Raw genomic sequence first — 26,022 nt, forward strand, 5'->3', positions numbered from 1 at the left:
ACCCTAAATATAACTATATCCTTTTCCTAACTGGCAGATGATCTGGCTTTCATTCTTCATTTCTTTAATCATGTTAAAGTTTTACATACAGTGATACATTTCACAAGACTTTCAGGGAATACTGAGAAACTTTCTCTACAGAGATAAAAATAATGATGCTGAGTCACTTCCTTTGTTGCTCTTTGAATTCCCATATAAAGTTATCAACCAAGTATACCTTGCCTGGCTTAGTAAGTGGGCCCACTTACCCTGGGTTAATGCTGGTAACATTAGTCACTGTTAATTGCTCAAGAAGTGAGATCAGGTAGGCAATCACTGAGTTCATCTGTAAAAAAAAAATGACTGTAGTCACATTAAGGAATAAAAAGGCCCTATGGCTACCAAAGGACTGAAAGTTATTTCAGCAGAACTGAGAGCATCTATTTTCTTTGTAACAAAAAATGACCCAGAACTCTGAAAATGCCAGGAGGCAAGAAGTTTTAAGTTCTTGTTTTACCCTAAATCTGGTCACTGTTTTTAGATTTATGGACTTTTTTTCTTTTAATAGGTAGAGTCTGTCCTATTCCAAGTTTTTAAAGAAATTGTGGTTCGAATTAAAACTGATTTTTTGGAAATTGACTTTATTTGAAAAAGTTTTCCCTTTAAAATTTTTCCTGTACTGCCATTCATTTAGATAAAACAGCAGAAAGAGAGCTACACAGATATCTTGAAGGTAAGTACCTGTTTTAGAACAGGCCTCTGTGTTGGCCTCTTGGAGAGGCTTAGCTAAGACTGTGCTCTCCGAGGGAGGGAAGACTCTGGAGGGAGATTTTTCAGGACTGGGGGTACTGAAGTTATGATTTAACCTGCATCTGGGACATCTGACCTTGCAATTTTGTAGTTTTCCAACTGCTGGGAGAAATTCTGCTGAAATCTGTTGTGTTGTCATGACAGACAGGGCCATATGGAAAGTGCTGGAAAAATTCCTCCCTAGACTATAATTGCTTTGATGGGCAGAAACTCTGCCTTCTATTCAACTATGGGGTATGTATGCTTCCCAGTGTTTGAGGCCATCTTCAGGATCTATCAGCCAAGGCACGATCAACCTCAGAGCAAAAGAAAACACTCTGCTTGCCTGAAGAAGCCAACAATATTTTATTTCATTTTATTTATAGGATCATGTTACTTAATCCCTAAGTACTTAATATGTACACGGGTTGGTTATATGGAAAAAACCCTCAAAACTGTTACATGGTTTATTTGTGGTCATGCAAATAAAATTACCTATTGGATAAATTCCTTCTTCTAATTGATTATCTGGGTACCCTGTATAGTATGTGAGTGTAGAAGTCAGTAAGACTGTGTAGCTTAATCGTTAAGATCCAAGCTCTGTAACCAGATTGCCTGGATGTGAACTCTGCTCCATAATTTTTGAACAATTCTGTGCCTTAGCTTTTCCATCTACAAAAACAGTGCAATAATTATATCTAACTCATCAGGTTCTTATGAGGTTAAATGATATACACATTTAAAAGGTGCTTGAAGTAGTTCCTGACACGTAGTAAGCACTATTTAAGTCTTAGTTGTAATTATTATTATGACTAGCACTAGGAAACCAAGATTATTGTGCCACTTTTTCCTTTTCTTTTCTTCTGTCTTTGCCTAGAGTTCTGACTTTGTGTCCATACTCTTATTCCTGATATTGCCAGTCTTTCTTTGGGTAGTGTTTTTAATGGCAATGGTGTGGGCAGAGGGAGTTGTCAGGGGAGATGGCTATGAGTTCACAACCCAAGTGTGAGAAGGTGGATGCTTCAGTTGTTCGGGGCTCCCACTTCATACCTACCCACATGCCTTTTCAGAGGAAAGAACATTTTTCCGTGTGGGGGTGGCATTCATATTGGAAGGGGCTGGTTGATGGTGTTATTTTTGTTCCCCACAAATGTGGATGTTTAAAATAGTGCTTTATTCAATCGGTGTAAGTGACACATAGACTATGTATAGTGGTGGAGTTGGGCCTGGCAGGTGACAAGGGCCAGATCTCACCAAAATCAAGATGTGGTTCTCTACCGATAGTACTCAAGGAGTTGCTCTGAGGATGGTCAGCACAGACCCCCACTTGGGTTTCCTGGCAAACTTGCCTGCACAACTACTGACTTGTTTGAAATGGATGTAACTCAGAGGCAGTGAACTGGGATTTGGCTTTGTCTCCATGGGGCATGCCAGCGGGTCACATTTCCTCTCTGAACCTCCCTCCAAGCCGCACTGTACTGATGAAGGGTAAGCATATTCCTTGTTCTTTCGTGCTTTTTGACTCCGTGCCCTGCGGGCCTGGAATACAGCCAGCGAAACAGAATCGTGAGTTTGCAGCCTGGGCTATATTTAATTGGGGCTTATTGTCTTGCCATGGTTTTACAAGTTTAGGGAACATTTTGAGATCGAGTAGATATTGTAGGGATTTGCAGTAGTGTCAGCTTTGGCCCTAGGTGTTCCTTTTTTCATGACTATAATTAAAAATTTATTTAAAGCACTAAATTTCAGGTCTTTGAAAATCGCCCTTTGGTACTTTGAGTCATCACCGCAAGGATTCTAGAAGGGATTCTTCCTATTTGAGAACAACAGGTTATGTTTCACAGAATGCCACTTTGGGGAAAGAGGGATGAAATATTATTTTCCTATGAAAATTTTTTATTTCCAGTACTCTTCCGTTTTGGTTTTCCAAAGAGAAAGAAAACACAAAGATTTTGAAGCAAAGATAAAGCTACCATATGTATGAAGGAGATTTTGAAGTATTTCCAGAATGTCCTCAATTGGTTTGAAGTGCAGTGTAAAAATTCGAATTTTGTTTCAGAACAAGGGGGAAAATCCATTTAATCAGAGGCTCAGGAGAGAAAGATGGCAGCGGGTAAAGAATAATTGCATACTTGCTAGACATCTCTATAATAGATTACATAGAACATTTGGTTGATTTGAATTGGAACCCTCATCCCTCCACCCCCAGCCTCTTTTCATCTCTACCCTCTTCCCTCAAGTGTGGTTTTGAGATGACTAGGGAATGGACACTAAAAATATTTCTGGAATGACGTGACCCTCTCTTGCCCCATCCAGGAAAGGGACAAGGCTTCACAAGAAACAGCACATGCTTTGCTTTCATTTCTGGAAGTCCAGGGGTCGACCTACAGATGCTGCTTCTTCCGTGGCTGATGGCATTCAGACCCCCAGCTGCCCACGGTGCCAGGCAAATAATTGGACAGGCCAGCTCAGCCACAAGTCACAGGCTGCAGTCTCGGCCAGAGCAGCAGCCCCCCAGCCACAGACCACCTCTGCCGCCCCATCCAGGAGCCTTCCCACCTCCCTCCGCCTTGCCTCAGCCCCGCCACAGGGGCTGAAGACCTGGGAGGTGGTGACAGCAGTGGCAGTAGTGCCTACAGCCTTGGGGCCAGTCCAGGCACGTGGGACCCTGCTTCAGGCAACACTGCGGCCCCTCCAGGACCAAAGAGGGACCCAAGACAGCCCGGGTGCTCACCACTGCCTCTTCCTGTCGCTGGAACCTGGGCAAGGACTCGGAATGGAAGCCGCCACTCCTGAGCCGAACTCGCAGGCCAGACTGGTGCAAGTACAGGATCCAGTGAGCAGAAAGCAAGACAGCCGGGAGCGCCAGCAGCAGCTGCGGCCACTTCCCCAGCCTTCAGCCTCCTCCCAGCGAGAAGCAAAATATGTGGAGATGTGCGCTTCAGCCAGAATCCAGAGGGCGAGTCCCCGGACAGTGAAACTTACACTGGAACACCGCTCCGGGGATCAGAAAGCCTCTAGGAGCCCAAAGGAGAAAGCCCAGGATGAGCCCACTAGTCCAGAGTGCAGGACTCCAACCCCCCAGAAGAACCCCGCTTCCTCGGAACGCTCCAGCTCCCAACTCTCCCGCACTGATGAGGGTGGCAACTCCTCCTTCTCCTCCTCCTCCCCTGTGGACAAAGCAGAAGACCATGGCCTTTCCAAAATGGATGAATCCGCCTCATCATCCGGGGCGGCTCTGGCTACCTCCTCTTCATCCTTAGGCTTTGAGAGTGAGAGCGAAGTGAGTCGCCCACCCAAGGGAGGAGAAGTAGGGGGAAAAGCAAGAGGAGGAGAAGGGCAGGAAGGGGGAGGGAGGACAGGAGATGGAACAGAGTGCAGGGCCATTATTGCCAAATCCCAGAGTAACAGGGACCCCCCCAAAAATGAAGAGGCTCACTACATCACCACCCATGAGATCCAGCTGAGTGAGGTGGAGCAGGACATGGATTTCGACGTGGGGCTGGCCTCCCGCTGGGATTTCGAGGACAACAACGTGATCTACTCGTTCGTGGATTATGCTTCCTTTGGTGGCAGCGACGAGACCCCAGGGGACGTCACCACCCCCACCGAAGAGGACGACGACAACAGCTGCTACCTCAGCACCACTCCCAGCACCAATGCCACCCGGACACCCAGCCCCACCAGTAGCGACCTGGCTCGCCTCAGTGCAGGCAGCAGTGGTCGTGACACCAGCAGCACGGAAGTGGGCAGTGTCCCCTCCGACAGTGACCCTACTCCCCCACCCACTGGGCCTGGCACTGCCACCCTGCCTGAGCCCTTGCTGGAGCTCCGGGAGGCAGCTTCAGGGGCAGCCGCCACCACCGCCAGCAGCTGTGGGAGTGCAGCAAGCCAGATCCTCCTATCAATCAAACCAACTTCCCGGGCTATAAATGAGCCTAGCAACGTGCGTGCAAAGCAAAACATTATTTATGCTGCCAAGCATGAAGGCGACATGAGCCTCCGAGTCTCTACAGCTGCTGAACACAATTCAAGTTCACTGAAGCAAAACTCGGCTGCAGCCGTGGCTCAGGACCATGCAAAGAAATTCATTGCTGTCCCTGCTCGCCTGCAAACCAGGTGCGGGGCCATACGGGCAAAGGAGCTGGTGGACTACTCCAGCGGAGCCTCCAGTGCGGTGAGCGAACTGGATGATGCAGACAAAGAGGTGCGTAACCTGACCTCCCGGGCTTTCCGGAGCCTTGCTTACCCCTACTTTGAGGCTCTGAACATCAGCTCCCGTGAGTCCTCCACCACCCTCTCCGAAGTGGGCTTTGGACGCTGGTCAACCTTCCTGGACCTAAAATGTGGAGGTGTTGGAGCCAGGGTGGAACAGAGCCTTCTCAGGAGCAGCGCGGCCTCTGTGGCTGCAGGTCTGAGGAAGGGCAGTGGGGCCCGTGGTACTGCAGACCAGCTTTACATCCAGTCCAAGAAGTCCCAGACCAAGGCCTTGGAATTTGTGGTCAGCAAAGTCGAGGGGGAAATCAAACATGTGGAGACACCCTTGTGTTTCCAGAAACAGATCCAAACGGGTTCTCGCGTCGTCACCCTTCTGGAACCCCTGAATTTACGCAGTGAGAGCAAAGCCAGCTCGGCCACTGGACCCTGCAGGGCCACCAAGGGCTCCAGCAAGGGACCTGGGTCGGTGTGCACAGATGATGGCTCAGAGACCTCTGAAAGCAACAAGCCTGCCCCCCGCGGTGAAGGCCCCCACAAGAAGTCCAAGTTTGCATCCAGTCTGCTCAAAAATGTCATTTCCAAGAAGATGCAACGGGAGCACGAGTTTAAAATGGAGAGGGGAGAAGTCACTGACACATCTCATCACAACCTCCCCGGCACCTCCAAGGAAGCAGAGGGGTCTCCTGGGGCTGAGAAACTGCGAGACAGGGGCTTGCAGCGGCAGAATTCCCGCCACTCAGAGGCGGGTTCGGAGTACACGGTGGTCAGTGTGTCTGACGCAGGTGGGGAGGGGTCTAAATCCCCAATTTTCAAAGCCAGTACTCCTCGAGAAGGCAACGCAGGTTCTGGCCGGAGTTTCACGGATGGACAAACGGAAGTGTGTGAAATTAAAAAGAGTGCCTCAGAGACTGTGAAAGGCATCTTTCTCCGCAGTCAGAACAGTGCTTTTCGGTCATGGAAGGAGAAAGAGGCCGAGAAGCGGGAAGAGAAAGCCCCCATTGGGAAACTGAAGCTCCCCAAAGGCGGGGACTGGAGGGCGGATCTCGGGGAGATCTCTGCCAGCAAATCCACCATCATGTCTCGTCTCTTTGTCCCCAACATCCAGCAGACGCCCAAGGACAAGCAGCCAGGGAAGCAGGCCACCAAGTACCCTGCTGCCCAGGCCACAACCACGGCAGTGATCAGACCCAAGGCTCCCGAAATCAAGATCCGGCTGGGGAGCGTCCAACAGCCAAGCTCGGACTTCAATATTGCCAAATTGCTCACACCCAAGCTGGCTGGAGGCAGCGCTTCTAACCTCTTTAAGACCATTGAGGACAACAGCAGGGCACAGCAGAAACTGTTCCGTGGGGACAATCTGGAAAAAGTGCCCCAGTTCCAGGTGAGAGATGTCAGAGACAAGTCCAAGGCTCAAGGGCCCCTCCACCAGGTGAGAGATGTCAGAAAACTAATCAAAGGATCAGGGGACAGCAGTGACAAAGGCAGCATTACTCCAGAGCAGGGACTGACAGGGTCCAAACCCAGGCAGCTGGCTCCTGCAGCTGGTGGATCCAGATCCCTGTCTCCCATGGTAATTACGTGCCAGGCTGTAGTGAACCAGAGAGAAGACAGCATGGACCGGGAGCCCAGGGAAGGCATGGGCAAAGGGAACAGCAGCAGGATCATGAACTCTTCCTCTCCAGAAGGGACGGTCTTGGTACACAGGGCATCTGGCAGGCTGCCTGTGGCCACCATTGCCCCCAATAAACCTGAGCAGGGCTCATACCTGCCTGTGCTCAAGATTGTCTCCAAGGCTGCTGCTCAGAAGACCCCAGAGAAAACCAAGGAGGAGGACATTAAGGAGGAAGGTAAAACCCCAAAGCCAGCCCGAAATGCCCTGGAGAAGCTGACTGCTGCAGTGAGATCCATGGAAGAGCTGTACAGTTTCAACAGGAATGAGTGGAAACGGAAAAGTGATCCCTTGCCCATGATGACAGACAGTCATGTCCTGTCACTCATTGCCAGTGAGGAGAGGGAAGGGGTGGTGGGTCCTGAGGGAAACCCTGACAAGTTGGCCAAACGACTAGGTGAGGTGGAAGAACGAGGTGCCGGAAACAAAGGTGCTGTGGTCCTGAGAGGGGCTTCCGTGGAACGTCTGCAGAGGAGAAACTCCAACCCCAGCACCGAGAGTGTGTCTGCCCGGGCAGCCGCCTTTGAGAACATGGCCAGGGAAAGGCCCCGATCCCTCTATATTCCCCCTGTCCACAAAGATGTGGAAAGAACCCAGCCTCTGCAGCCCCTCCCACCACTCCCCAGCAACCGGAACGTGTTCACAGTGAGTGCCAGTAGCACTCAGAAAACTGGGGGTGTCGCTGGCAAGTTCCCACAAGGGCCTTCTCCAGAGAGCTCTTCAGTGGTCAAGGGCATCAAATCACAGGGACTCCGGTCCCTCAAGATCTCTCCGGCCACCCAGGCACCACCCAATGAGGCGACCAACAGGAAAAGTGGCATCAATTTGGAGAAGAGCAATAGTGACTGTGAGAACTACCTGACTATCCCCCTTAAGGGAACGTCTGCTGCAGGAGAGTTACCTGGTAGACCTGGTGCTGCAAGAGAGGGGGCCCCCATCTCCTCAGCTGCCACTCTCTGCAGCTTACCCCCACTGAGTGCCCGAAGTCAGGTCTCCAGTAGCCCCAAGGGCTCTCAGGTCAGTGGAACCAGCCGGCCAGCTTGGCGTACCAAACCTGACAACCCCCGGGAGACAGCAGCAGCTGCCCGCTCAGGGCCACAGAGCCCCGAGCATACACCCACTGCCATCTACCACCAGCAGCCACTGCCCTTTACCCTCCAGGGTGCCCAACCTCAAGTCCTCTGCTTCTCACCACCAGGCATGCCTGCCCCAGCTCCTGCAGGCCCAGCTGCTGTTCCTACAGACCCCTTCCAGCAGTCACCGCCTCAGCAAACTCAGCGCAAGATGCTCCTGGATGTGACCACGGGCCAGTACTATCTGGTGGACACACCAGTACAGCCCATGACTCGGAGACTATTTGACCCTGAGACAGGGCAGTATGTGGATGTGCCCATAACCTCCCAGCAGCAGGCTGTGACTCCCATGTCCCTCCCTGTGCCTCCCTTGGCCCTGAGTCCTGGGGCCTATGGACCCACCTACATGATCTACCCTGGGTTTCTGCCCACAATGCTGCCCACCAATGCTCTGCAGCCCACACCAATTGCTCACCCTCCAGGGGGTGGTGAGCTCTCAATGGCGACAGAGCCGCACAACAAAGAGGCAGCTGCAACTTTCACAGAGGCCCCCTACTTCATGGCCTCTGGTCAGTCTCCTGCCACCTCTTCCTCCTCAGCCCCAGCAGCCACATCCCAGCTGGTGGGAGCCAAGGGCTTTGCCCAGCTGCACGGCAAACCTGTCATCAGCATCACTTCGCAGCCCCTGGGACCGCGGATCATTGCTCCCCCTTCCTTTGATGGCACCACCATGAGCTTTGTGGTGGAACACAGATGACGAGAAGTCACCAGAAAGCAGATTGGAACAGCTGCTGGTGAGTGAATTTTACTTTGATAGTCAGGATTAGGAGAGCAAGAACAATCCCGTTTCTTGGTGATTGAAGTGGGAGATTTACAGCCAAAGAGATGGTCTCTAGAAATAGGTAGTTTGGAAGAATAAAACTAAATCCCATGTGATGTCTGAAGGAGCTCATTTGCTCTCCAGGTTTCTTCTCTCCCGACTCCTCTGTCCCCTTTACCAGCCTTTCCCCTTCTACTTTTTCAAAATGCTTGAGCGTTTCTCCCCCACCCCCACCCCCCATAAGAGGAAAGAGAACCTTCCATCTGTCCCTTCAGCCTTTGGTAGAACTTGGCAGGAAAAAGAAATGAAAATCTGGTCTGGATATTGAACAGCAAGCCCCACAATTTCTGACAGCACAGTGACAGGCACTAACATTTCAGATCACTGGACACCTTTAATCTGTTTGCTCCCCAAGAAGTAAGAGGAGTCCAAGGCTGTTGCTTGCATGGTAGGAAGGTTTACTAAAATCTGCAGAAATGCTTCTCTCTCCTCTTCACCCCTCCCCCCCCCCCCCCGCGCTCATTTTCCTTTTGAAAATTCTTATACAAAGGGAGTGTATTGCTTTTTGGTTTTCAAATGATCAGAACACATTTTCTTTGGGCAAGTACAAGGTCTTTAATGTATCTTAGCTCCTGCCTCCCTCCCCCAAAGTTTTGCACTTTAACCTCCAGGAAAGGGGGAGATTCTGGAGATGCAGTTGTTCTTTGGATGGAGTTAATTCAGTCCTATTCTGACTGAATTGATCATGCTCCATGGCTAATCCCCGAAGGGCACTCATTTCATATCTGTGTTCTCTCCCTTCAGAAACAAATCAACTTCATTGCTTACCCCTCTGCAAAAAAATCAGAGAAAATAGATTCCTGACACCTAGGTTAATCCACACTCACAGACAGGAATCCCTGCTGTAAATACAGTCCTTGGAACTTGATATGAGGAGTGAGTTTGGCTGGTCTGAACCAGGACACTTCAGGTCAAACACATGAGTCTGGGCAAAGACACCTTCAGACAAGAGCGTAAAGATCTCAGAACAGTGGGGACAAGCTTGCCCTTCTTATTCCTGTACTCCTCAGAATGGGAAGAGTTGAGATCACAAATACTTCTAGGTAGGACTTTCACTCTTTAGTAAGATGTCAGTGAATGAAAAAAAGAAGATTGAAGTAAGAAAAAAAAATCCCACTCATGCCTCTATAGTAGAAATAAGCCTCATTTTTCTTTCCTCGTGTGACTGAAAAGGAGCAGAGGAACGGTGCTGTTTTGTGCAATGAAAGAAATTTCAATTAGAAATTAGGTTCACTTGACTCAAAAGTCATACAGCTTCTCACCAGCTATGTTAGCTGTGGCATGACAGACTCTAGCATTGCTGGGTTATCCCTAGGGTGTGTCTCTCAATATGTAGCTGCCTGTCACATTCTAGAGCAGTGCATTGTAAGTTATAAAACTTTTTCCAAATTAAGGGATCATTGTTCTATATTATCACATTTATTGGACTGTAAGACAGCAGTAGGCACTGTTCAAAAATCCTTAGGACTTTCACCAAGAATCCAGGGGAAAGCACAAGACTCCTTTTAGTTGCAAACTAGAAATAGGTGATTTTTATTGTTCCTCTCTAAGAGTTTTCAACAGGAATTGTGTGATGTTCACAAATTGCTGGGAGTGGAGGGAATAAAGAATGCATCTTTTGTTTGGCATACAAAATAAAGAAAAAAATCAATATGCAAGTGGAGAAAACTCAGAATTGAGGATTAGTTTTGCAGAAGGAAAAAAGGAGCCCAAAGGCAAAAGCATTCTAATCTCCTGGACAGGTGGAATGTTTACCTAGGGCTATTTTGGACCAGCTAATCCTACAAGGCGTTTGTGAAGCCCTGGAAGTACAGCAGCAAGGGAAATGGGGACAGAGAGCAGAGGAGGGATCATAACTGGGACACACTCCTATGGTGTCTGCCTAGCAGAAGCCTTGGACCTTCTTCTGTCTGCTGAGTCTGGAGAGATTAGGCTTGGAGTTTTTCCATCAGACACAGATATAAATCACACTTTTGCATCTTTGAAAAATGATTTTTGATAATTTTTTCCCTTTTTGAAAGCACAATCTTTATGGTAGTAAATAGCCCGAAAGCTAGACACAGGCTGGCTTCTTGATTTAATGATTCATCAAGAACTCAATGTTTGGGCGGGGATGTGGCTCAAGCGGTAGCGCACTTGCCTGGCATGCGTGCGGCCTGGGTTCGATCCTCAGCATCAAATACAAACAGATGTTGTGTCTGCCAAAAACTAAAAAAAAAAAATAATAATAATAATAAGTATTAAAAAATTCTCTAATGTTAGCTTTTTTGTGTATAAGCAAAAATGAAGTCAATCAAATTCAGATATGAATTAAAATCTTTCAAAACTCACCCTCTTGAAAGTTCTCTACCATCTTTTTTTAAAGTCAGATTTTTTAAAAAAGCGGGTAGTTCTTTTCTCAGGATGAAAAAATTTTAAAGCATTGTTCAAATGACTAATGCTTGTGTGATTGGTCAGTGTGAAAAGTCTTGGAAGATGGTCTCAGTTCAATATTTCCTTGAAAAACTGAGTTGTTGTCTTGTGGATTTTCCTGGTGGCAGGGATTTTCCCAGCGTAGGGTTTTGTGTCCTCAGTTCAACTGAAAAGTTGCATACATGATTTGATCCAGTCACAATATTTCACAGAGAAGGAAACTGGGACTTCAAAAGAGATAATTTTGCTGAAGTCCCCAGAGAGTGAGAGAACCAGGACTTTTGGCATTGATTCTTCATTCCGGTGCCAACCACAATCCCTGCAAGGACACTCTTGATGTTCCTTAGTAGGATGCATAGAGTAAAAGAGAGCTGGCAGAGGAGATATGGTGAGCTTTGACCTGCCAGCAAGGACATCTGGGATCTTTTCCCTAGTGACCGTTGGCCATTAACCATCTACACTGCCATTGGCCTTTCTGGACATTTGTAAAATACACATTTGAAGGAAATGTACCAGTTTTCTCATCCATTCAATGAACACAAATTCCGTGCCTGCATTTCATCAGCCACTCTGCGGCAAGGCTGTAAACCCACATGTGACCCAAGGCAGTTCCCCAAGTCAGGAGATTGCACTCCAGCAGTGGAGGAAGATGTCTGCACACAAAACTGCAAACCCCGTGTTCAAGAACTGTCATAACCTTTAAGATTCCTTCCAGCTCAGAGAATAAGCAGTTCACCATCTATTTTTAGCACTACATTGTAACAGGGAGCTTTCCTTCTTTCCTCCTGGTGTATATTTGAGTACTACCAGCTCTCCTTTTTCTGATGATCCCCTTAGGAATTTTCCTTTCATGGGTGGATTTTTCTTGCTTCTTCTCATCCTGTGGTCAATATTCCAGTACTCAAATTTTGCTATGCCACACCTATTTTAGATAATTAGTAACATATATTTATTTCATTATCATTTAGTGATGCCATTGCTCATTGTGACAATTGCACAAGGCAGTTCACCACTCAGTACCCGGTGGCCCAGGGGTCACATAGGCACAGAGGCAGCCCATTTGAAAACACACCAGTGTGCCAGGCACATCAGTTGCAAAACCTCACCAGTCTATTTTTGTGAGGACTTTTGCGTTTGTTTGTATATTTTGGATCTTTGATGCTTTTTGATGGACGACTTTGTGTTGGGTTTCTGTCATTTGAGACACGTGGCTGTGCTGTTCCTCTCCTGACATTCATTCTCATGTTTTCTCCTGTCCACCCACTTTGGAAGGCAAAATTCTGTTTTAAATTTTTAATTGAGACTTGATACTAAATACCATTTATAAGGGCATAAAAATAAAAGAAGCATGTAATACTAACAAAAGGAAACTAACGGATGCTCTGCTTGCTAACAGAGGAGGTACCATTCTAAGCGAATTGCAATAATTTTGTTTCATTTGAACATTCTTCCTTTTTTTTTTTTTCTGTAAGGCTTTGTTTCTTCATTTCTGAGTGTGCTTCATGTTGCTCCTACATTATTGGTGTTTTCTTTTCTCCTTGAGTTATTGCTACCCCCTAAACAGAGCTCCACACATCAGCCACTGAAGTGGAAGACAAAGCTGGATTCGAGGAGAGCTGTTTTCATGGGGTATTCCAAGGGGCTCCAGAGGAGTCCTCAGGTGATCCAATCCAGTCCTTTCGTATTATGATTGCAGGAGGGAACCGAGTCTTTTCTTCAGTCACAATGTCCCTCTGGAGCTGAGACTGAAACCCTAAATATTTATACCAGGGTCTGTTTTGGTTACTGATCCTTTCTGCTTCTCTTTTTCCTTAAGGCCACTTTTCTTTGATGGTCTTATTTCCTGGTTTCTATCCCACTGTTCCCTTTTTCCTTTGCTGTGTGTTTGAGAAATTACTTTGGGCTCTTTTCTATTTATTTGCCTTTCTTATGGTGTTTCTCATTTCGCATTCACTTCAGCATAATTGACTTCAGTTCCCCCCACTGTGTCTTCCCCCTCCTCACTGCCTGTAGTTTGTTTTTATCACAGACTGGACAGCTTGAAGGGCAGGGCTGGGTGGGCCTTGCCAGCTCCCTCACTTGAGCATCTCCCTGATGGGTCATGGGAAGGACAGAAATGTGACTGCCCCTGGAGACCCGGTGGATGGAAGCTGTAAGCTCCATGGTTTGTCTTCACTTAATCCCACAACTACACTCATGAAATAATGAATTTATTTCTGCTTTCCCTCTAACTTGGTTGTACTTTGCTTTCTCAATCATTGTAAAAATTTGCTAATTCGTTTTATTCTATTCTTGATGTCTTTTTGCCTTTTCTTTTTCCCATCAATTTTACTGGAGGGAGGCCTCCCTCCAGCGTACCATTTTGTGCCTTTCTCCACAATTCTGTTTTTTAATATTTTCTTCCCTACTCTAAGGTTAGTAAAAAAAAAAAACAAAAACTAATATCTGATGTGTATCGGTCATTTATTATATGCCAAGACTTAACATCATGCCTTTGGATTCTTCAGCAAGTGGGTACATTTTTAATTCCTCTTTGACAACCAAAAGAGAACTCATCCTAGATCCTCATGGTCTTATTATAGAGGAACTCGTTGCTCACCAACTTCTTTTACTCTCTGCTCTCTTTTTCTTTATTGTGAATTGTCTCTCTTCCCTTATCTGTACTTTCTGTCTTTCTACCTAGCTTCCCCAAAATTTTGCAGCTACTGCCTTTTGCCTGTTGGTCAATAAGCTTGGTAAAGGATTAGTTATGTGACACATTTATGTCCTTGTGGAGGAGAAAGCACAGCTGTTGGTTGACTGGCTGATTTTCCTAACTTCAGTTTCATTCAAAGGAAAATGAAAATCCTATCCAAGAGTAAATAGAATCTGCTAGTCATTTCACTGCCTTGGTGTGTGTGTGTGTGTGTGTGTGTGTGTGTGTGTGTGTGTGTGTGTGTGTTTTGGGTTTCAGAGAAGGGGCAGGAAAGGTCGAGGAGGAAATAAGTTAAAAAATTGATCCCAAATCTGATAATGTCTCACATATACTAAATCTCTCTATGTGTTTTTCTTTTGATTAGAAAATTAGCTGTTCTTAGAACATTTTATGCCCCAAGTAGAAATCTTAGCCAGTTTCAGCATGCCCAGAGGTGATGGCTCCTGTGATGAGATATTGTATGTGTGTGTGTAAGGAGAGCAAGGTGTGGGTTGTGCAGGTGAGCGTGGGAAGTTCCTGGATGGCAGGGGGTTAAAATATAGTCGAAGGGAGCTGTGTGGCTGTGACTAAAACATAAGTACATATTCCTTGAAGTCATGCAACCCTGACTCAAGTTGTGTTACTTACTAATCTAGGCAAGTAACTTGCTTTCCCTGAGCCTCAGTCTCCTCATCTACAAAATAGTAATACTTTTTTTGTGTGGGGGTGGGGGCGCTGGTACCAGGTATTAAACTCAGGGGCACTTAACCACTGAGTCACACCCGTAGCTGTTTTTTTTTTTTTTTTTTTTTTTTGAGACTGGAGCCTCATAAATGCCTCAAGTTCCTCTCATCTTCTCAGGGCCCCCCACCACAGCAAAATTCAGCCCTTATCTTTGCAGACACCCGGAGCCAAATCAGAGCCTGTGCCCAGGATTGCTCTGTGTTTCCCCAAGTTGAAGGCAATGCCCTCAGCCCAACAGTCCCCTCAGGGCAGGCTAGTTGGCTGTGCCTCAGGGTACTCTAGTATCCCCCGTAGCCTTCCAGAATGTTATACAACTCTGGGCCTAGCTTGCCAACTGTGTGTGGTGATTTTCCTCTCTGTCTGGGCACAGGGCTGTGTGGAGCAAGGGAAAATATGACCCAGCATCCCTGCTGAACTCTGTCATGTGTCCTGGTTCTAAAGTTGTAGAGAATCATCCAGCCAGACTCCGTGGTAACACAGTACAGTCTCCCCTTTATCTCTGCTGACTTCTTTATGATCTATTATCTCACACACACACACACACACACACACACACACACACACACACACAGGGTTCATGAGGCCTCTGATGGGTTAATTTGGCAATTCCTACTATTTTATCTTTAATAAAATTTGAAACAACTTTATTACTTTCATGAAATCAATTGACTTTTGATATGAAAGATACATTACTTTCAAACAAAATTTCTCTGAAGTTAATGGAAATAGAGGCAATATCCTATGAATATCCAAACAGGCGAAATCTACTCCACTGATCCCCAGATATGATCCTAGTAGATTGTATAAACAGATTTCTCCTCCATTTCTCATTGTCATTGTTCCAGAGTATAGGCCACCACCCTCTTGGTGTTTTTGCATAGTGCTCAAATCTTTACAAACCTTGCCTTGGAAGAGAACACAGCCAGAGTTATTTTCAAATCCCTGATACACACTGAAATTATCATTCTTAGTCTCTTAGTCCTCCCCTCCCCACTTTTTTTTCAGTACCAGGGATTGAACCCAGGGACACTCAGCCGCTGAGCCACATCCCCAGCCCTATTTTGTATTTTATTTAGAGACAGGGTCCCACTGAGTTCCTTGGGGACTCACGAAATTGCTAATGTTGGCTTTGAACTAGCTATCCTTGTGCCTCAGCCTCCCAAGCCACTGGGATTACAGGTGTGGGCTACTGTGCCCGTCTCTCCTCCCCTTTTCCTCTTACTAATCTATTTGTCGTAAGATTGAAAAATTAGTTTAGCAAAGAAGAGATCTCCAAACACACAAAAAATTCATGAAGGTTATTTCTCATAAAATATGAAACAATAAAATAAATGTGAAATATATGCATGAGCTATAAAACCATAATTATTCCTATAGATGTCCTTCTTAAGCATATATTTAGACAGATCTTTTTCTAGATGACAGGATTAAAATATCCCTTGCCTTGATCCCTTGCATATAATTGGTCAGATAGTTGTTATTTGATAATACTTGCAGCTTATTTTCCCCATGATAGAGTCTTTTTAATCCCTAACAAATACTACCTGTTGTCCAATCTATTTCTATCTTCATAATATTAAGTCCAAATATCAACTCTCAGGTGTTAAAAATGTATCCCTTCAGTAAAGTTCTAATAGATCTACAAAATTATATATAAAAAAAAAAAAACAGAAAGAAAGGTCTGACTTTGAGTATGTTTTGACTCTGCCAGTGCTGAACTAGAACAGATGTAAATAAGTTATAGGTTATAATCAGTATATTTTATTTAAAGCCAAAGACACTGTGTGTAATTACACAGAATTTCATTAGTGGTCATTTACTTTACAAGAATCCTTAGTGTAGAGTTTATTCATTTTATTAGGTTACTGACTCATAGTTAATTTCAAATGTTTCCATTTAGTTTAAATATCAATTCTGCCTGCTAATTTTAGGAACATATATTATATTGTCTTATCCTTGATATACGTGAAATGAAACTAAACACTTGATTCTAAAACTATTTTTTTGAATAGTTCAATTTTCAAAGAGAAATTCCACCTCGGGGCATTTTCTTAAAGTCAGAGTAATGTCTAATTGTTTTTCTTCTTGACACATACATTTTAAAATGTAAGCTTCACCATTATTTATCATGAAACTAGATTAAAGACTAAATAAAATATATTTTGACATTTTTCTTGATTCTTTGAAAGTGAGATGTGTGTTTAGAACTAACCTTCTTTTCTTTGACTCTTTTTTTTTTTTTTTGTAGGAGCAAGACAGAAATACAGACTCTCTAAAAGTTGAAATGTAATAGCACTATGAATCCAGCTGAAAAATGTCCTCCACATGAGTAATTCTTAATTTTTGCTTCTTATAAACCAAGTGTGTAAGTTTTCATATTTTCCTGAACAATTCTCTTAAAGGCAGTTTTGTTATTTAAGTTTCACTAAGATGATTGAATGGTTGCATTTTTTCCCCCTGTAAAACTATTTCTTTTTATACTTTAATACAAGAGACAAGCTTTCTGTTCGCCTCCCTCCCTCTTGCACTCCTGACTAGGCAAACAATCCCTTAAGTGTTTGCCATGCTTCAATCAAAACCCACAACCGAATGGGATGGCTTCTGTTGTAAACAAAGTGAGCAAATCAGTAATTTGGATCACAAATCACCTTACCGGTTCTTGGACTCTATCAAAGGTAGCTGGCAGAGTTGTAGCACATATTCAGGTGTAAAATATATTGGGTCTGCTCTTGGAATCATATATCAGCTAAACCTTCTCTTGTTTGTGCTCTGTGTTCTTTTATTGGGCTTGGGATGATTTCAAATGTGATTGTGGAAAACAATGGTTTTAACTTTTGTGCTTTGTTTTAATTTTTTCCCACTTGTACAATGCCATGACACTATTTGTTGCCTTAAAATAGATTGGCTTTGAACAGTGGAAAGTCAGTGACTGCCTTTAAAATTAAGTTCTTTGTTTCAGAAAGGTATAAAATATCTATTTCCCTTTAAAAATCCAACATTTGTTATGAGTGTGTAGCCTTTTTTTTTTTTTTTTCCCCTAGTGATTCCCTCCATAGTTGTACACTCCTGTCTCTCACAGACTGGAGTCTGAAGAGTGACCTGTTTGGGGCAGTTGAGTAGAATGTGAACTCTTAATTCAGGGGCTCTAATTCCCTCTAGCCCTGGCCCTCCCCAAAGCAGTAACCTAGAATTACAGTGCTTGCTTGTTATGAGGCAGGTTTTAAGAGATGTTAAAAAATCCAAATCACTGGATCTTTCACTGACATTTGATATTGCCTCCGTTGTAATCCAATTCTGAAGGCTATTTGAGTGAGTGTTCACAGTGAGTCTGAAGGGTTGATTGAACAGACACTTATTTAACTTGTCATAATTTATAAGGTGTCAATATCCACTCAACAGAGGTTACATTGAAATATTTCTTAATTCCTTTATAAAGAAATATCCCTTTAAAACCCAAACAATTCTCCCAGACTGTCTTTCAGGAGTCTCCTTTTATGAACTTATTTGTTTAAAGCCAAGGCATTTTGGTAATTTTTCAGAAGCATTATTTTGATATGAATGATTGTCAGTATTTGGTTTCAGCTTAACAATTGCTCTCAAAGCCACAGAATTATATGTAATTCATGAGACTGGATTTCATATGATTAATATAATCTTATTACTCTGTAATTATGCTTCTCATCTAGACTTTTTAAAAAACAACAACAAAGGCACTTTCAGGGGATTTCTTAGCGGGAATCTCATTAAAAAAAATAAAAAGTTCTTTTGTGTAAAGAGAAATATTTGACACAGGAAATCTCACCACAATTCAATTACTCATTGGGCCAATGAGCTGTGAAATGAAGCTTTCATCTCCATGAGACATGAAATATGAAGCATAGTTTCTGTATGGAAAAGAAGCTCATGCCATATTTGGGAAAACACTTTTTCTTTATTATAGAGGTTTTCTTACCCAGGTACATGAGTAGGTTCACTCCAGAACTTAATTTTTCATCACTGGGAGGGGGGGGGAATCTTAAAGCATCAGTGCTTCTTCATTTTTGAGAGAGATTGGTTGGAAATAAGGTCGTTTCATATGGAAACAAGAAAGTAGCATTCGTTTTAAAAATTTCAGACTATGAACACTCAAATCAGCACCATGAAATCTCAAGTATTTGACCTTGAGTAGTGAAACTTACATAGGGCGTGGGCGTACAATGTGTACAGTTACAAGATGTGAGAGTGGTTTAAAAAACAGGGGACTTTCAAGAAAGCCCAGTGGCCACACTGAGCCATGGCTACTTGCCAGTTCCTCCAAATGGAGAACACTCCTTCCCTAGAGAATGGGGTAAGGCTGAGGGTGGAGCTGCCCATTAGCTATTTACCGATATTTATCACCAGCAGATCTGAGCCTTCGGTTCTCACACTGAGGTAAACTAGGATAGAAACTGGGAAAGAATTTTTCATTTGTTGGCTCTGAGAGGCTGAGTCCACGGGGAAGTTGCTGTTCTCTGAGTTCCATATGGGCTAGTGGTAATGTCATCATACCAAACAAACCTGTAGGCCATTTACTCCCTTAAGTGACAGGAAAAGAACGTTTTCACAGGCGTAAGGGAAATTTCCATCCTCCTTTTCATTGCTTAGTCATTTCTTGAGGTTGCATGGACATTTGAATGAAGTGATTATGCCCTTCCTTTTCAACAAAAATGGAACAAAACAAAAGTCTATGAAGCCCTCAAACTATTTATTACCCTAACAATGTTCTATAGCCACTGAGACCCGATTTATGTTTTATATACATAAACCACGAATAAAGCATTTCCTAAAGAAAGCCTTGAGCTTGAATCTAATCAGAATTGTGGAGTTTGGCTTTTGTGATTTCCACTCAGGGTTATGGGTGTAGCTCACTTTTCTAGAAAAATCACAGATTACTCTGTGTACAAATCTTGACCCATTTCCTCTTTCTTTTTCCTGTTGGTGAAAGGCCACATTGAAATAGGCCCATTTGGAGAGTTTTTAGAACACATCTGTAATCCATATGAAAATTGTATTCTCCAGAATGTATTTTCCTGAAAACACTCACTGAAATTGCACTCAGGATTAAATGAAGCCCAGATACACTGGTAAAGACTCAGGATATAGTTTTTCTGTATGTTTATCACTGAGTAAATAAGCTAAAAAAATTACACTTTGAAAACATTATAAAAATAATTCTCAAATATTAACATGAATTTCAAATTTGTCCTCAGATCACTAGGAAACATCAAGTGATAGAAATTCCTTTTTCTTAATTTCAGATTTGACTTTATCATCTTTGCTTCTTCACAAGATTTAATGCATTTTGATTGTCTTCATCCTTCATAGAAATGAAAGTCTGTGTTTGCTACAAATTGAATGTTCACGCTACCCGAAATAATATTTTGGACTACAGACTGCAGGACAGTATTGATTCCTAAGTAGACTGACTATAACCTCATGATAAGTCTGTGTAAGTGCATGGGAAAACACAGTCAACAATAATCTTTGTATAGAACTATCATGCTATATATTTTCCTATGTGGTGCTTGAGGAGTTTCATTCTACAGTTTACAAGGTGTAGGTTTGCACCCCAAATTCTCAGGGTATGTTATTTTACCCAAATACTTGAAAGAAAAAGGTGCCCTGTATTTTATCAGTACTGTTGAAGGGGAAAATTATGTGTAAGTTTGTTTGAGAAAACTGCTTATAAAAAATCAATCCCATAAACTATGTTAGGCTTTTACATGATTTCTAAGGAGATATATACATAGATAAGATATATATTTTCAAGAGACTGCTTATATATTCTTTAACTTCTGGGTCCCAAGTAGACCTCACAGGTGCATAAAATCATTAACGAAGCACGTAGCATTTGCTACATGGTGCCTTGAGCTTGAATCTAATCAGAATTGCAGACTTTCGTCCTCTAGAAAGGGATCATGTCCATCTGTGACATATATGAGGACAAGGCCCAGGGGAGGATTCTGAAAATTGGACTCCTTTGTATGCCCCACATCTCAGAAGAAAACTGAATGTTCACAGCATCATTTATCAGGTGTTAGCATTCGGTGTTTCATGTTGCAGCTAGAGTACATCATTAGATTTATTCCTGTTTAATTCATAATGGTGCAGAATAAAACACACACACACACACACACACACACACACACACACACATCTAGTTTGATTTTTTTTTTTTTTAATTTCTGAATTACTTTTTACAAGCTAGTGTTAAGTTCTTCCTCGGGTTTCCTGAATTACCTGCCATACTTGTATGCATTTTCTAACAGGAGGCTCTCCCCCTTCCCCACCCCCACCCCCACCCCCACCCATGAAAATATGCATTTCTGTATTTACATATAAATTATATTATTGTATAGTAAAGACAGTGTTGGCTGTAAAAGAATGTGAAGACTGTAGAAGTTACGTATGAATAAAGAGAGGACGTTGTGTGATATGTAAGGAAGGACACTGGAGAAGACTGAATTATACTGCTGACTGTGAATAAACCTGGTGGCATAAGGAAAGAATGTGAAATTTTAAACTACAATCAACATAGAAATCTTGGAAGAAAAGTTCCTACCTGAGGTTTGATGTTATTCAATGACAGAATGCAGTGAGCTTGGCTAAAGGGGCTTTGAATCCAACTCTACAGCTCCAAGAATTACCTTTTCAGTGTATTGCACATGGAGAAAACTACTTAGACAAGGATCTTGTGAGACTAGACTACTTGCCTTTAATTGCCAGCATTTGTAAACGATTGTGCAATCTTGTGCATTGGTTTTTTATTTTGACTGTTTTGAAAAAAAAATGTTTTGTTGTTTCTTTTTTTTTTCCAGTAAAAGTGACTGCAAAGAAAACATGCATCATTTGTCTTTATTGTAACTTCATCAAAACAAAACAATCCTTTGGACATTTTCAACAGTTTCATTTTCTCCTGGTTTATAGCTTTAATCCTTCATTTAACTGAAATACTCAATATTTCACTTAATTGTAATTCATTTTCTATTGCTGTGGCAAGAAATGTTCACAGATTTAGTGGCTAAGAAAATGCAAATTTATGGTCTTACATCTCTGGAAATTAGAAGTCTCTTATAGGTCTTTACCTATACCCAGAAAATTTCACCTGGCCAACCTGAGTCTGGTCTAAGCAGCATTCTGAGGAGCACCTACCCAGGTATGTGATGCTTTGCTGACACCATAGAGTTACCTGGACAACAGGTGTCCCTGAGGGCCACCTAGAGGCCCAGGAAAAGAATAGTCATCTTTCTTAAAACTAGATACCACAGGCACACAGTTTAAATACCTCCTGCACACTGATGCTCAGTGCTGTGATGTATCTCTTATTAAATCATCCACCAGTCACCTGAAGACACTAAGTCTTAGGACTGAAGCCCAAGACACTCTAACCGATACCCTAGAAAGAAGGATATCCAGGATTCCTCTTATATGTCCAGGGCTTGGGGTACACAGAGCCAACAAGTAAAAAGGAGTTCAGTTACAGACCTTATGTTTTCAAGTTACCTCCTCCAGCTTTTCCTTTCAATGCATTTCAAACTACGGTCTCCATCATTTTGCTCAGGTGCTTACTGTTCTCTGCCTTGTGTTGCTACAGTAGCTTTTATGACCGCATACCAACCCGATCCCAAGTATTCCAGACTCACAGGCTGGGGTGGGGGGACAGGATTTTGCTGAAGATTTAGATAAACAGGATAGGGATTAGTAAGAGGTCCATCACATGACAGGCAAGCTGCATTATCACACACCTTAAACCTGAACCACCAAATTCCTATTCTTTAATAGTCCCGTGCCAAGGTAATTTTCACTGGTTGTTGTGTTCATAGATGCACCAACCACTCTCCCTATGGCTGGAGCTCTCTCCTTTAGCTCTCCTCTTCCTCTGTTCTCTAGTTTGCTGGCTCTCAAACTTTCGATTTTCTGGTTTTGTTTTGTGTGTGTGTGTGTGTGTGTGTGTGTGTGTGACTGGAAACTGAACCTAGGGGCACTCTACCACTGAGCTACAACCCCATTTCTTTTTTAAGATAGGATCTGGTTAAGTTGCTAAGGGTAGTCTCAAACCTGAAATACTCCTGCCTCAGCTGCCTAAGTAGCTGGAATTGCAGGTGTGTCCCATCATGCCAGGTGCCTGTCATTTATTCTATAGAACAGTTTAGCCACCTAATTAAGCCCTATTAATGCAGGCCCTTTACATTCTATCCAGAAGATCTTACCTTCAAAACCCAAGCATGCCATTGTCTAGTTACATATTGTTGAGCAACAATCTACCCACAAACTTAGTGGTTTAGAAACAATAAAAATCGTTTATTTAGCTCATGAATCTGCAGCTTGGGCAGGGTTCAACATGGAAGGTTTCTCTGCTTCACACAGCAGTACAGAAGGGACTGCAGAATTCACTCACATGATGGCTCACTTACATGCCTGAGAAGTTGATGCCAGAGGTCAGCTGTTTGCTCAGCTGGGGTGGAGAGCAAATGGCCTGAATTCCTTTTCATTTGAGTTTCTTGCTACTTGGGCTTCCTAAACACATGGTGGCTACGTTCCAACAGTGTGTATCCCAAGAGGCAGGAAGCAGATGGTGCTAGTTTCTTAAGGCCTATCTCACGAACAGCATCACTTTTCTATTCTCTATTTAACAAGCAATTGCGGAGCTAAGATTCAACAGACAGATACACAATTCCCACATCTTAATAGGAAGAGTGCCAAAGAATTTGGGGACATATTAAAAAAAATCATACTCATTAAGAAGCATTTTAAATATATACTTCTTATTTTTTTCCAATACTTGGGATTTGAACTCAGGGCTGCTCTACCACTGAGCTACATCCCCAGCCCTTTGTATTTTATTTTGAGACAGGGTCTTGCTAAATTTTTGAGGCTGGATTCTAATTTGTGATCCTCCTGCCTCAGCCTCTCAAGTAGCTGGGATTACAGGCTTTCAACAGAGCACCTGGCAAACAGATACTATTAAGAAGGAATTCTAAAGTCAGTTCTCAGATCAGTGTAGGCTCATTCTAAGGGAAAAAAGCAAAACCTAGAATGAGAGTAGTTTATAAAAATTTTGGTGGGCTAGGTGCTGTGGCATACCCTTATAAATCCCAGTGATTCAGGAGGCTGAGGCAGGAGGATCACAAGTTTGAGGCCAACTTCAGCAACTTTGTGAGACCGTGTCTCAAGATATAAAGAAAGAAATAAAGAAAGAAAGAAAGAAAGAAAGAAAGAAAGAAAGAAAGAAAGAAAGAAAGAAAGAAAGAAAGAAAGAAAGAAAGAAAGAAAGAAACGAAAGAAAGAAACGAAAGAAAGAAAGGACTAGGGATACAGTTCAGTGATAAAGTGTCCCTGAGTTCAGTCCCTACCCCCCACCACACCCACCACAAAAAGTTTTGGTGGACATGTTTGCTTTTTGTGTTTTAAGCAATATTTTGGAGTCTTGAGGGCAGAAATTGCTTGGATGTGAGGGAATCAACTTTCTTTGGGATAGAACAAATGTTTACTATATGCCAGGTTCTCTAATTCCTGAAGAGGTTAGGATTTCAGGAAGCCTTTAAATATGGTGAGCATGTCTGATATGCTGATGAAGCTGTCTAGTTTAAGCCTTGCCAGAGGCGTGGAGATTCAAAGAGGAAACTGGACAGCAGCCACTGACAAGAGATTCATGTCCACCACCCAGCATGGGGTGGGCAGGGGAGTAAAGAGGGCTAGGTGTGAACAGCCCCAGGAAAACCAGAGCAAGGCAAGGGATTGAAAGCAAAGCCGTTTGACTTTGCAGGGACAGGTCAGTCACCGAAGGGCGCAGAAGGAGGAATGAAGGACAAGCAGTATGATCGAAACTTTTTGAGTAAGTATTTATCCAGCAGAAGTAGTATAAAAAGTAGTCATCTAAATACTTAGCAGAAATTAATATTTTGTTTTCTGCCTCTTGAATGTATAGCCAGATCAATGATCATCCCTTGAATATTTAATCTTCTCTAAAGTTTTATATATCTTTACCTCTTACACCATGAGATGAAAAGAAAGAACACTTTTTTTTTCAAGTCAGAGATGCCCGAGTTCAAAATTCACTTCAACCCCTTATTACCAAGTTACTTTGAATTCTTAAACCTATGTTATCTTCTTTGTAAAACTAGCATAATCACATACTAGAATATTGTATGTATGCACATGTATAGAGTTATAGTATTACAGAACAATATACTGTTATAACATATGGTAGATATTATTATAATGTGAAAATTATAATGAGATAATACATATTATTCTTAGTCTCTAGTTACCTTTTAAGAAATGTGAACTGCTTCAACATACCTCTTTATTTTAGCACTTCTGTCTCTGAAAAATTCAAATTCATTGCTACATAGGTTGCTTAAAAAAATACTCAAACCATTTATTGTGATTTTTTCCCATTTATAAATATAATGTAAATTCATGGAAGGAACTTTGGAGAATAGTTTAAAAGTTAAAAACTTGAAAAATCAGGGAAAGAATTCTTAAGCACTTGATTCTTAAGACTCATTATACAAGTAGCCTTCAGAAAAATAAATATTTATAAGTATATCTCATATTTTACAGGCTATTTTGTGTCTACTTTTTTGATTCATAATATTATGAATTTTTCTCTTTTATTTTCTAATATTCTTGGAGGAACAAATATTAATGACTGTATCTTATTTCTTCACATTGTTGCAACATAATGTTTAACTAATTTCATATTTTAATTATTTGGCTTTTTATAGTTTGGGGCTATGAAAATAATGCTGTGATGAACGTCTTTAAATGTAAATCTTTGTAAGCACCTCTGAGTATTTCCATGAGATCAAGTTTTCTACTTAGTATTACTGAATAAAGATCATGAGCACTCTTAAAATTTTGACATGAGATTCCCAATTCCACTATTTTCAACACACTTATATTCTTAATTCTTTAGAAATATTTGATTCTAATGAAGAGTTGCCATGTGAACACCCCAGTTAGAAACTTCTGCTTTTGTGTTTCCTTTGATATTATCTTGAAAATGGAAGGATAAGAGGCTCCTTGTGATTTGTAGAAATACATATTTTACTGCAGAAAGTACAGACTTGGCTTTTGTGTCTACCCATCACCACCCCGCAGTTTATAAACACTGGAAAGGCTAATGATCTTAGGATTTTAAGTGTCTTCCTTCCTCTCTGGGTCAAATTTCTCTGGAGTAGGGCTCTCAACCAAGCAGGGCACTCAAAGTGTGGTTGCCATGCCAACAGCATAGGCATCACCTGTGATGCTTATGTGTTTCCAGTGCAAATCCTTGGCCCCCCTCCAGGCCTGTTTATCAGAAATGGAGGGGGACTGATGAGAAGTGGCAATCTGTGTTTTAACAAGCTCTCTGGGTGCTTCTTGTATAAATTTAAGAACTGCTGCCATGGACCATGGGCAGTAACCACCACAGGTTGAATATTTTCCTGGAGAGCAGGAGGAAGGCTGATATTTTGAGGCAAGAACTCTGCTTTTGACCCATTAAGCTAGTGCAATAGTACCCAATGAGATAGTTACTCTTGAATTCTCTTTTCCACATTTTTTTTTAATGAAGGCAGTA

At 42.8% G+C, this 26,022-nt stretch overlaps 1 protein-coding gene and 1 long non-coding RNA gene across 4 annotated transcripts in view; one reads left to right on the plus strand and one right to left on the minus strand.

Annotated features, from left to right (window-relative positions):
* LOC120892556 (uncharacterized) overlaps window positions 1-4,661 on the minus strand; it is a 19,542-nt gene extending 14,881 nt beyond the window's left edge. The window contains exons 1-3 of one of the 3 annotated variants that reach the window (XR_005737274.2): window positions 4,208-4,661; window positions 3,503-3,785; window positions 249-325 (exon numbers count right to left, since the gene is read on the minus strand). This is a non-coding gene — a long non-coding RNA (uncharacterized LOC120892556). Of the gene's footprint in view, window positions 1-248; window positions 326-3,502 lie in introns of all 3 variants that reach the window. The other 2 variants (XR_013426061.1, XR_013426060.1) reach the window with 2 other exon arrangements.
* C9H4orf54 (chromosome 9 C4orf54 homolog) lies at window positions 111-21,295 on the plus strand. Its single transcript, XM_078021881.1, has 2 exons — window positions 111-8,522; window positions 16,687-21,295. Exon 1 carries the CDS (start codon window positions 3,116-3,118, stop codon window positions 8,483-8,485), a length of 5,370 nt encoding a protein of 1,789 aa, XP_077878007.1. The 5' UTR covers window positions 111-3,115; the 3' UTR covers window positions 8,486-8,522; window positions 16,687-21,295.
* Window positions 21,296-26,022: the final 4,727 nt, after the last annotated feature.

This window comes from Ictidomys tridecemlineatus, chromosome 9 (genome assembly GCF_052094955.1).
Source record: "Ictidomys tridecemlineatus isolate mIctTri1 chromosome 9, mIctTri1.hap1, whole genome shotgun sequence".
NCBI lineage: Eukaryota > Metazoa > Chordata > Mammalia > Rodentia > Sciuridae > Ictidomys > Ictidomys tridecemlineatus.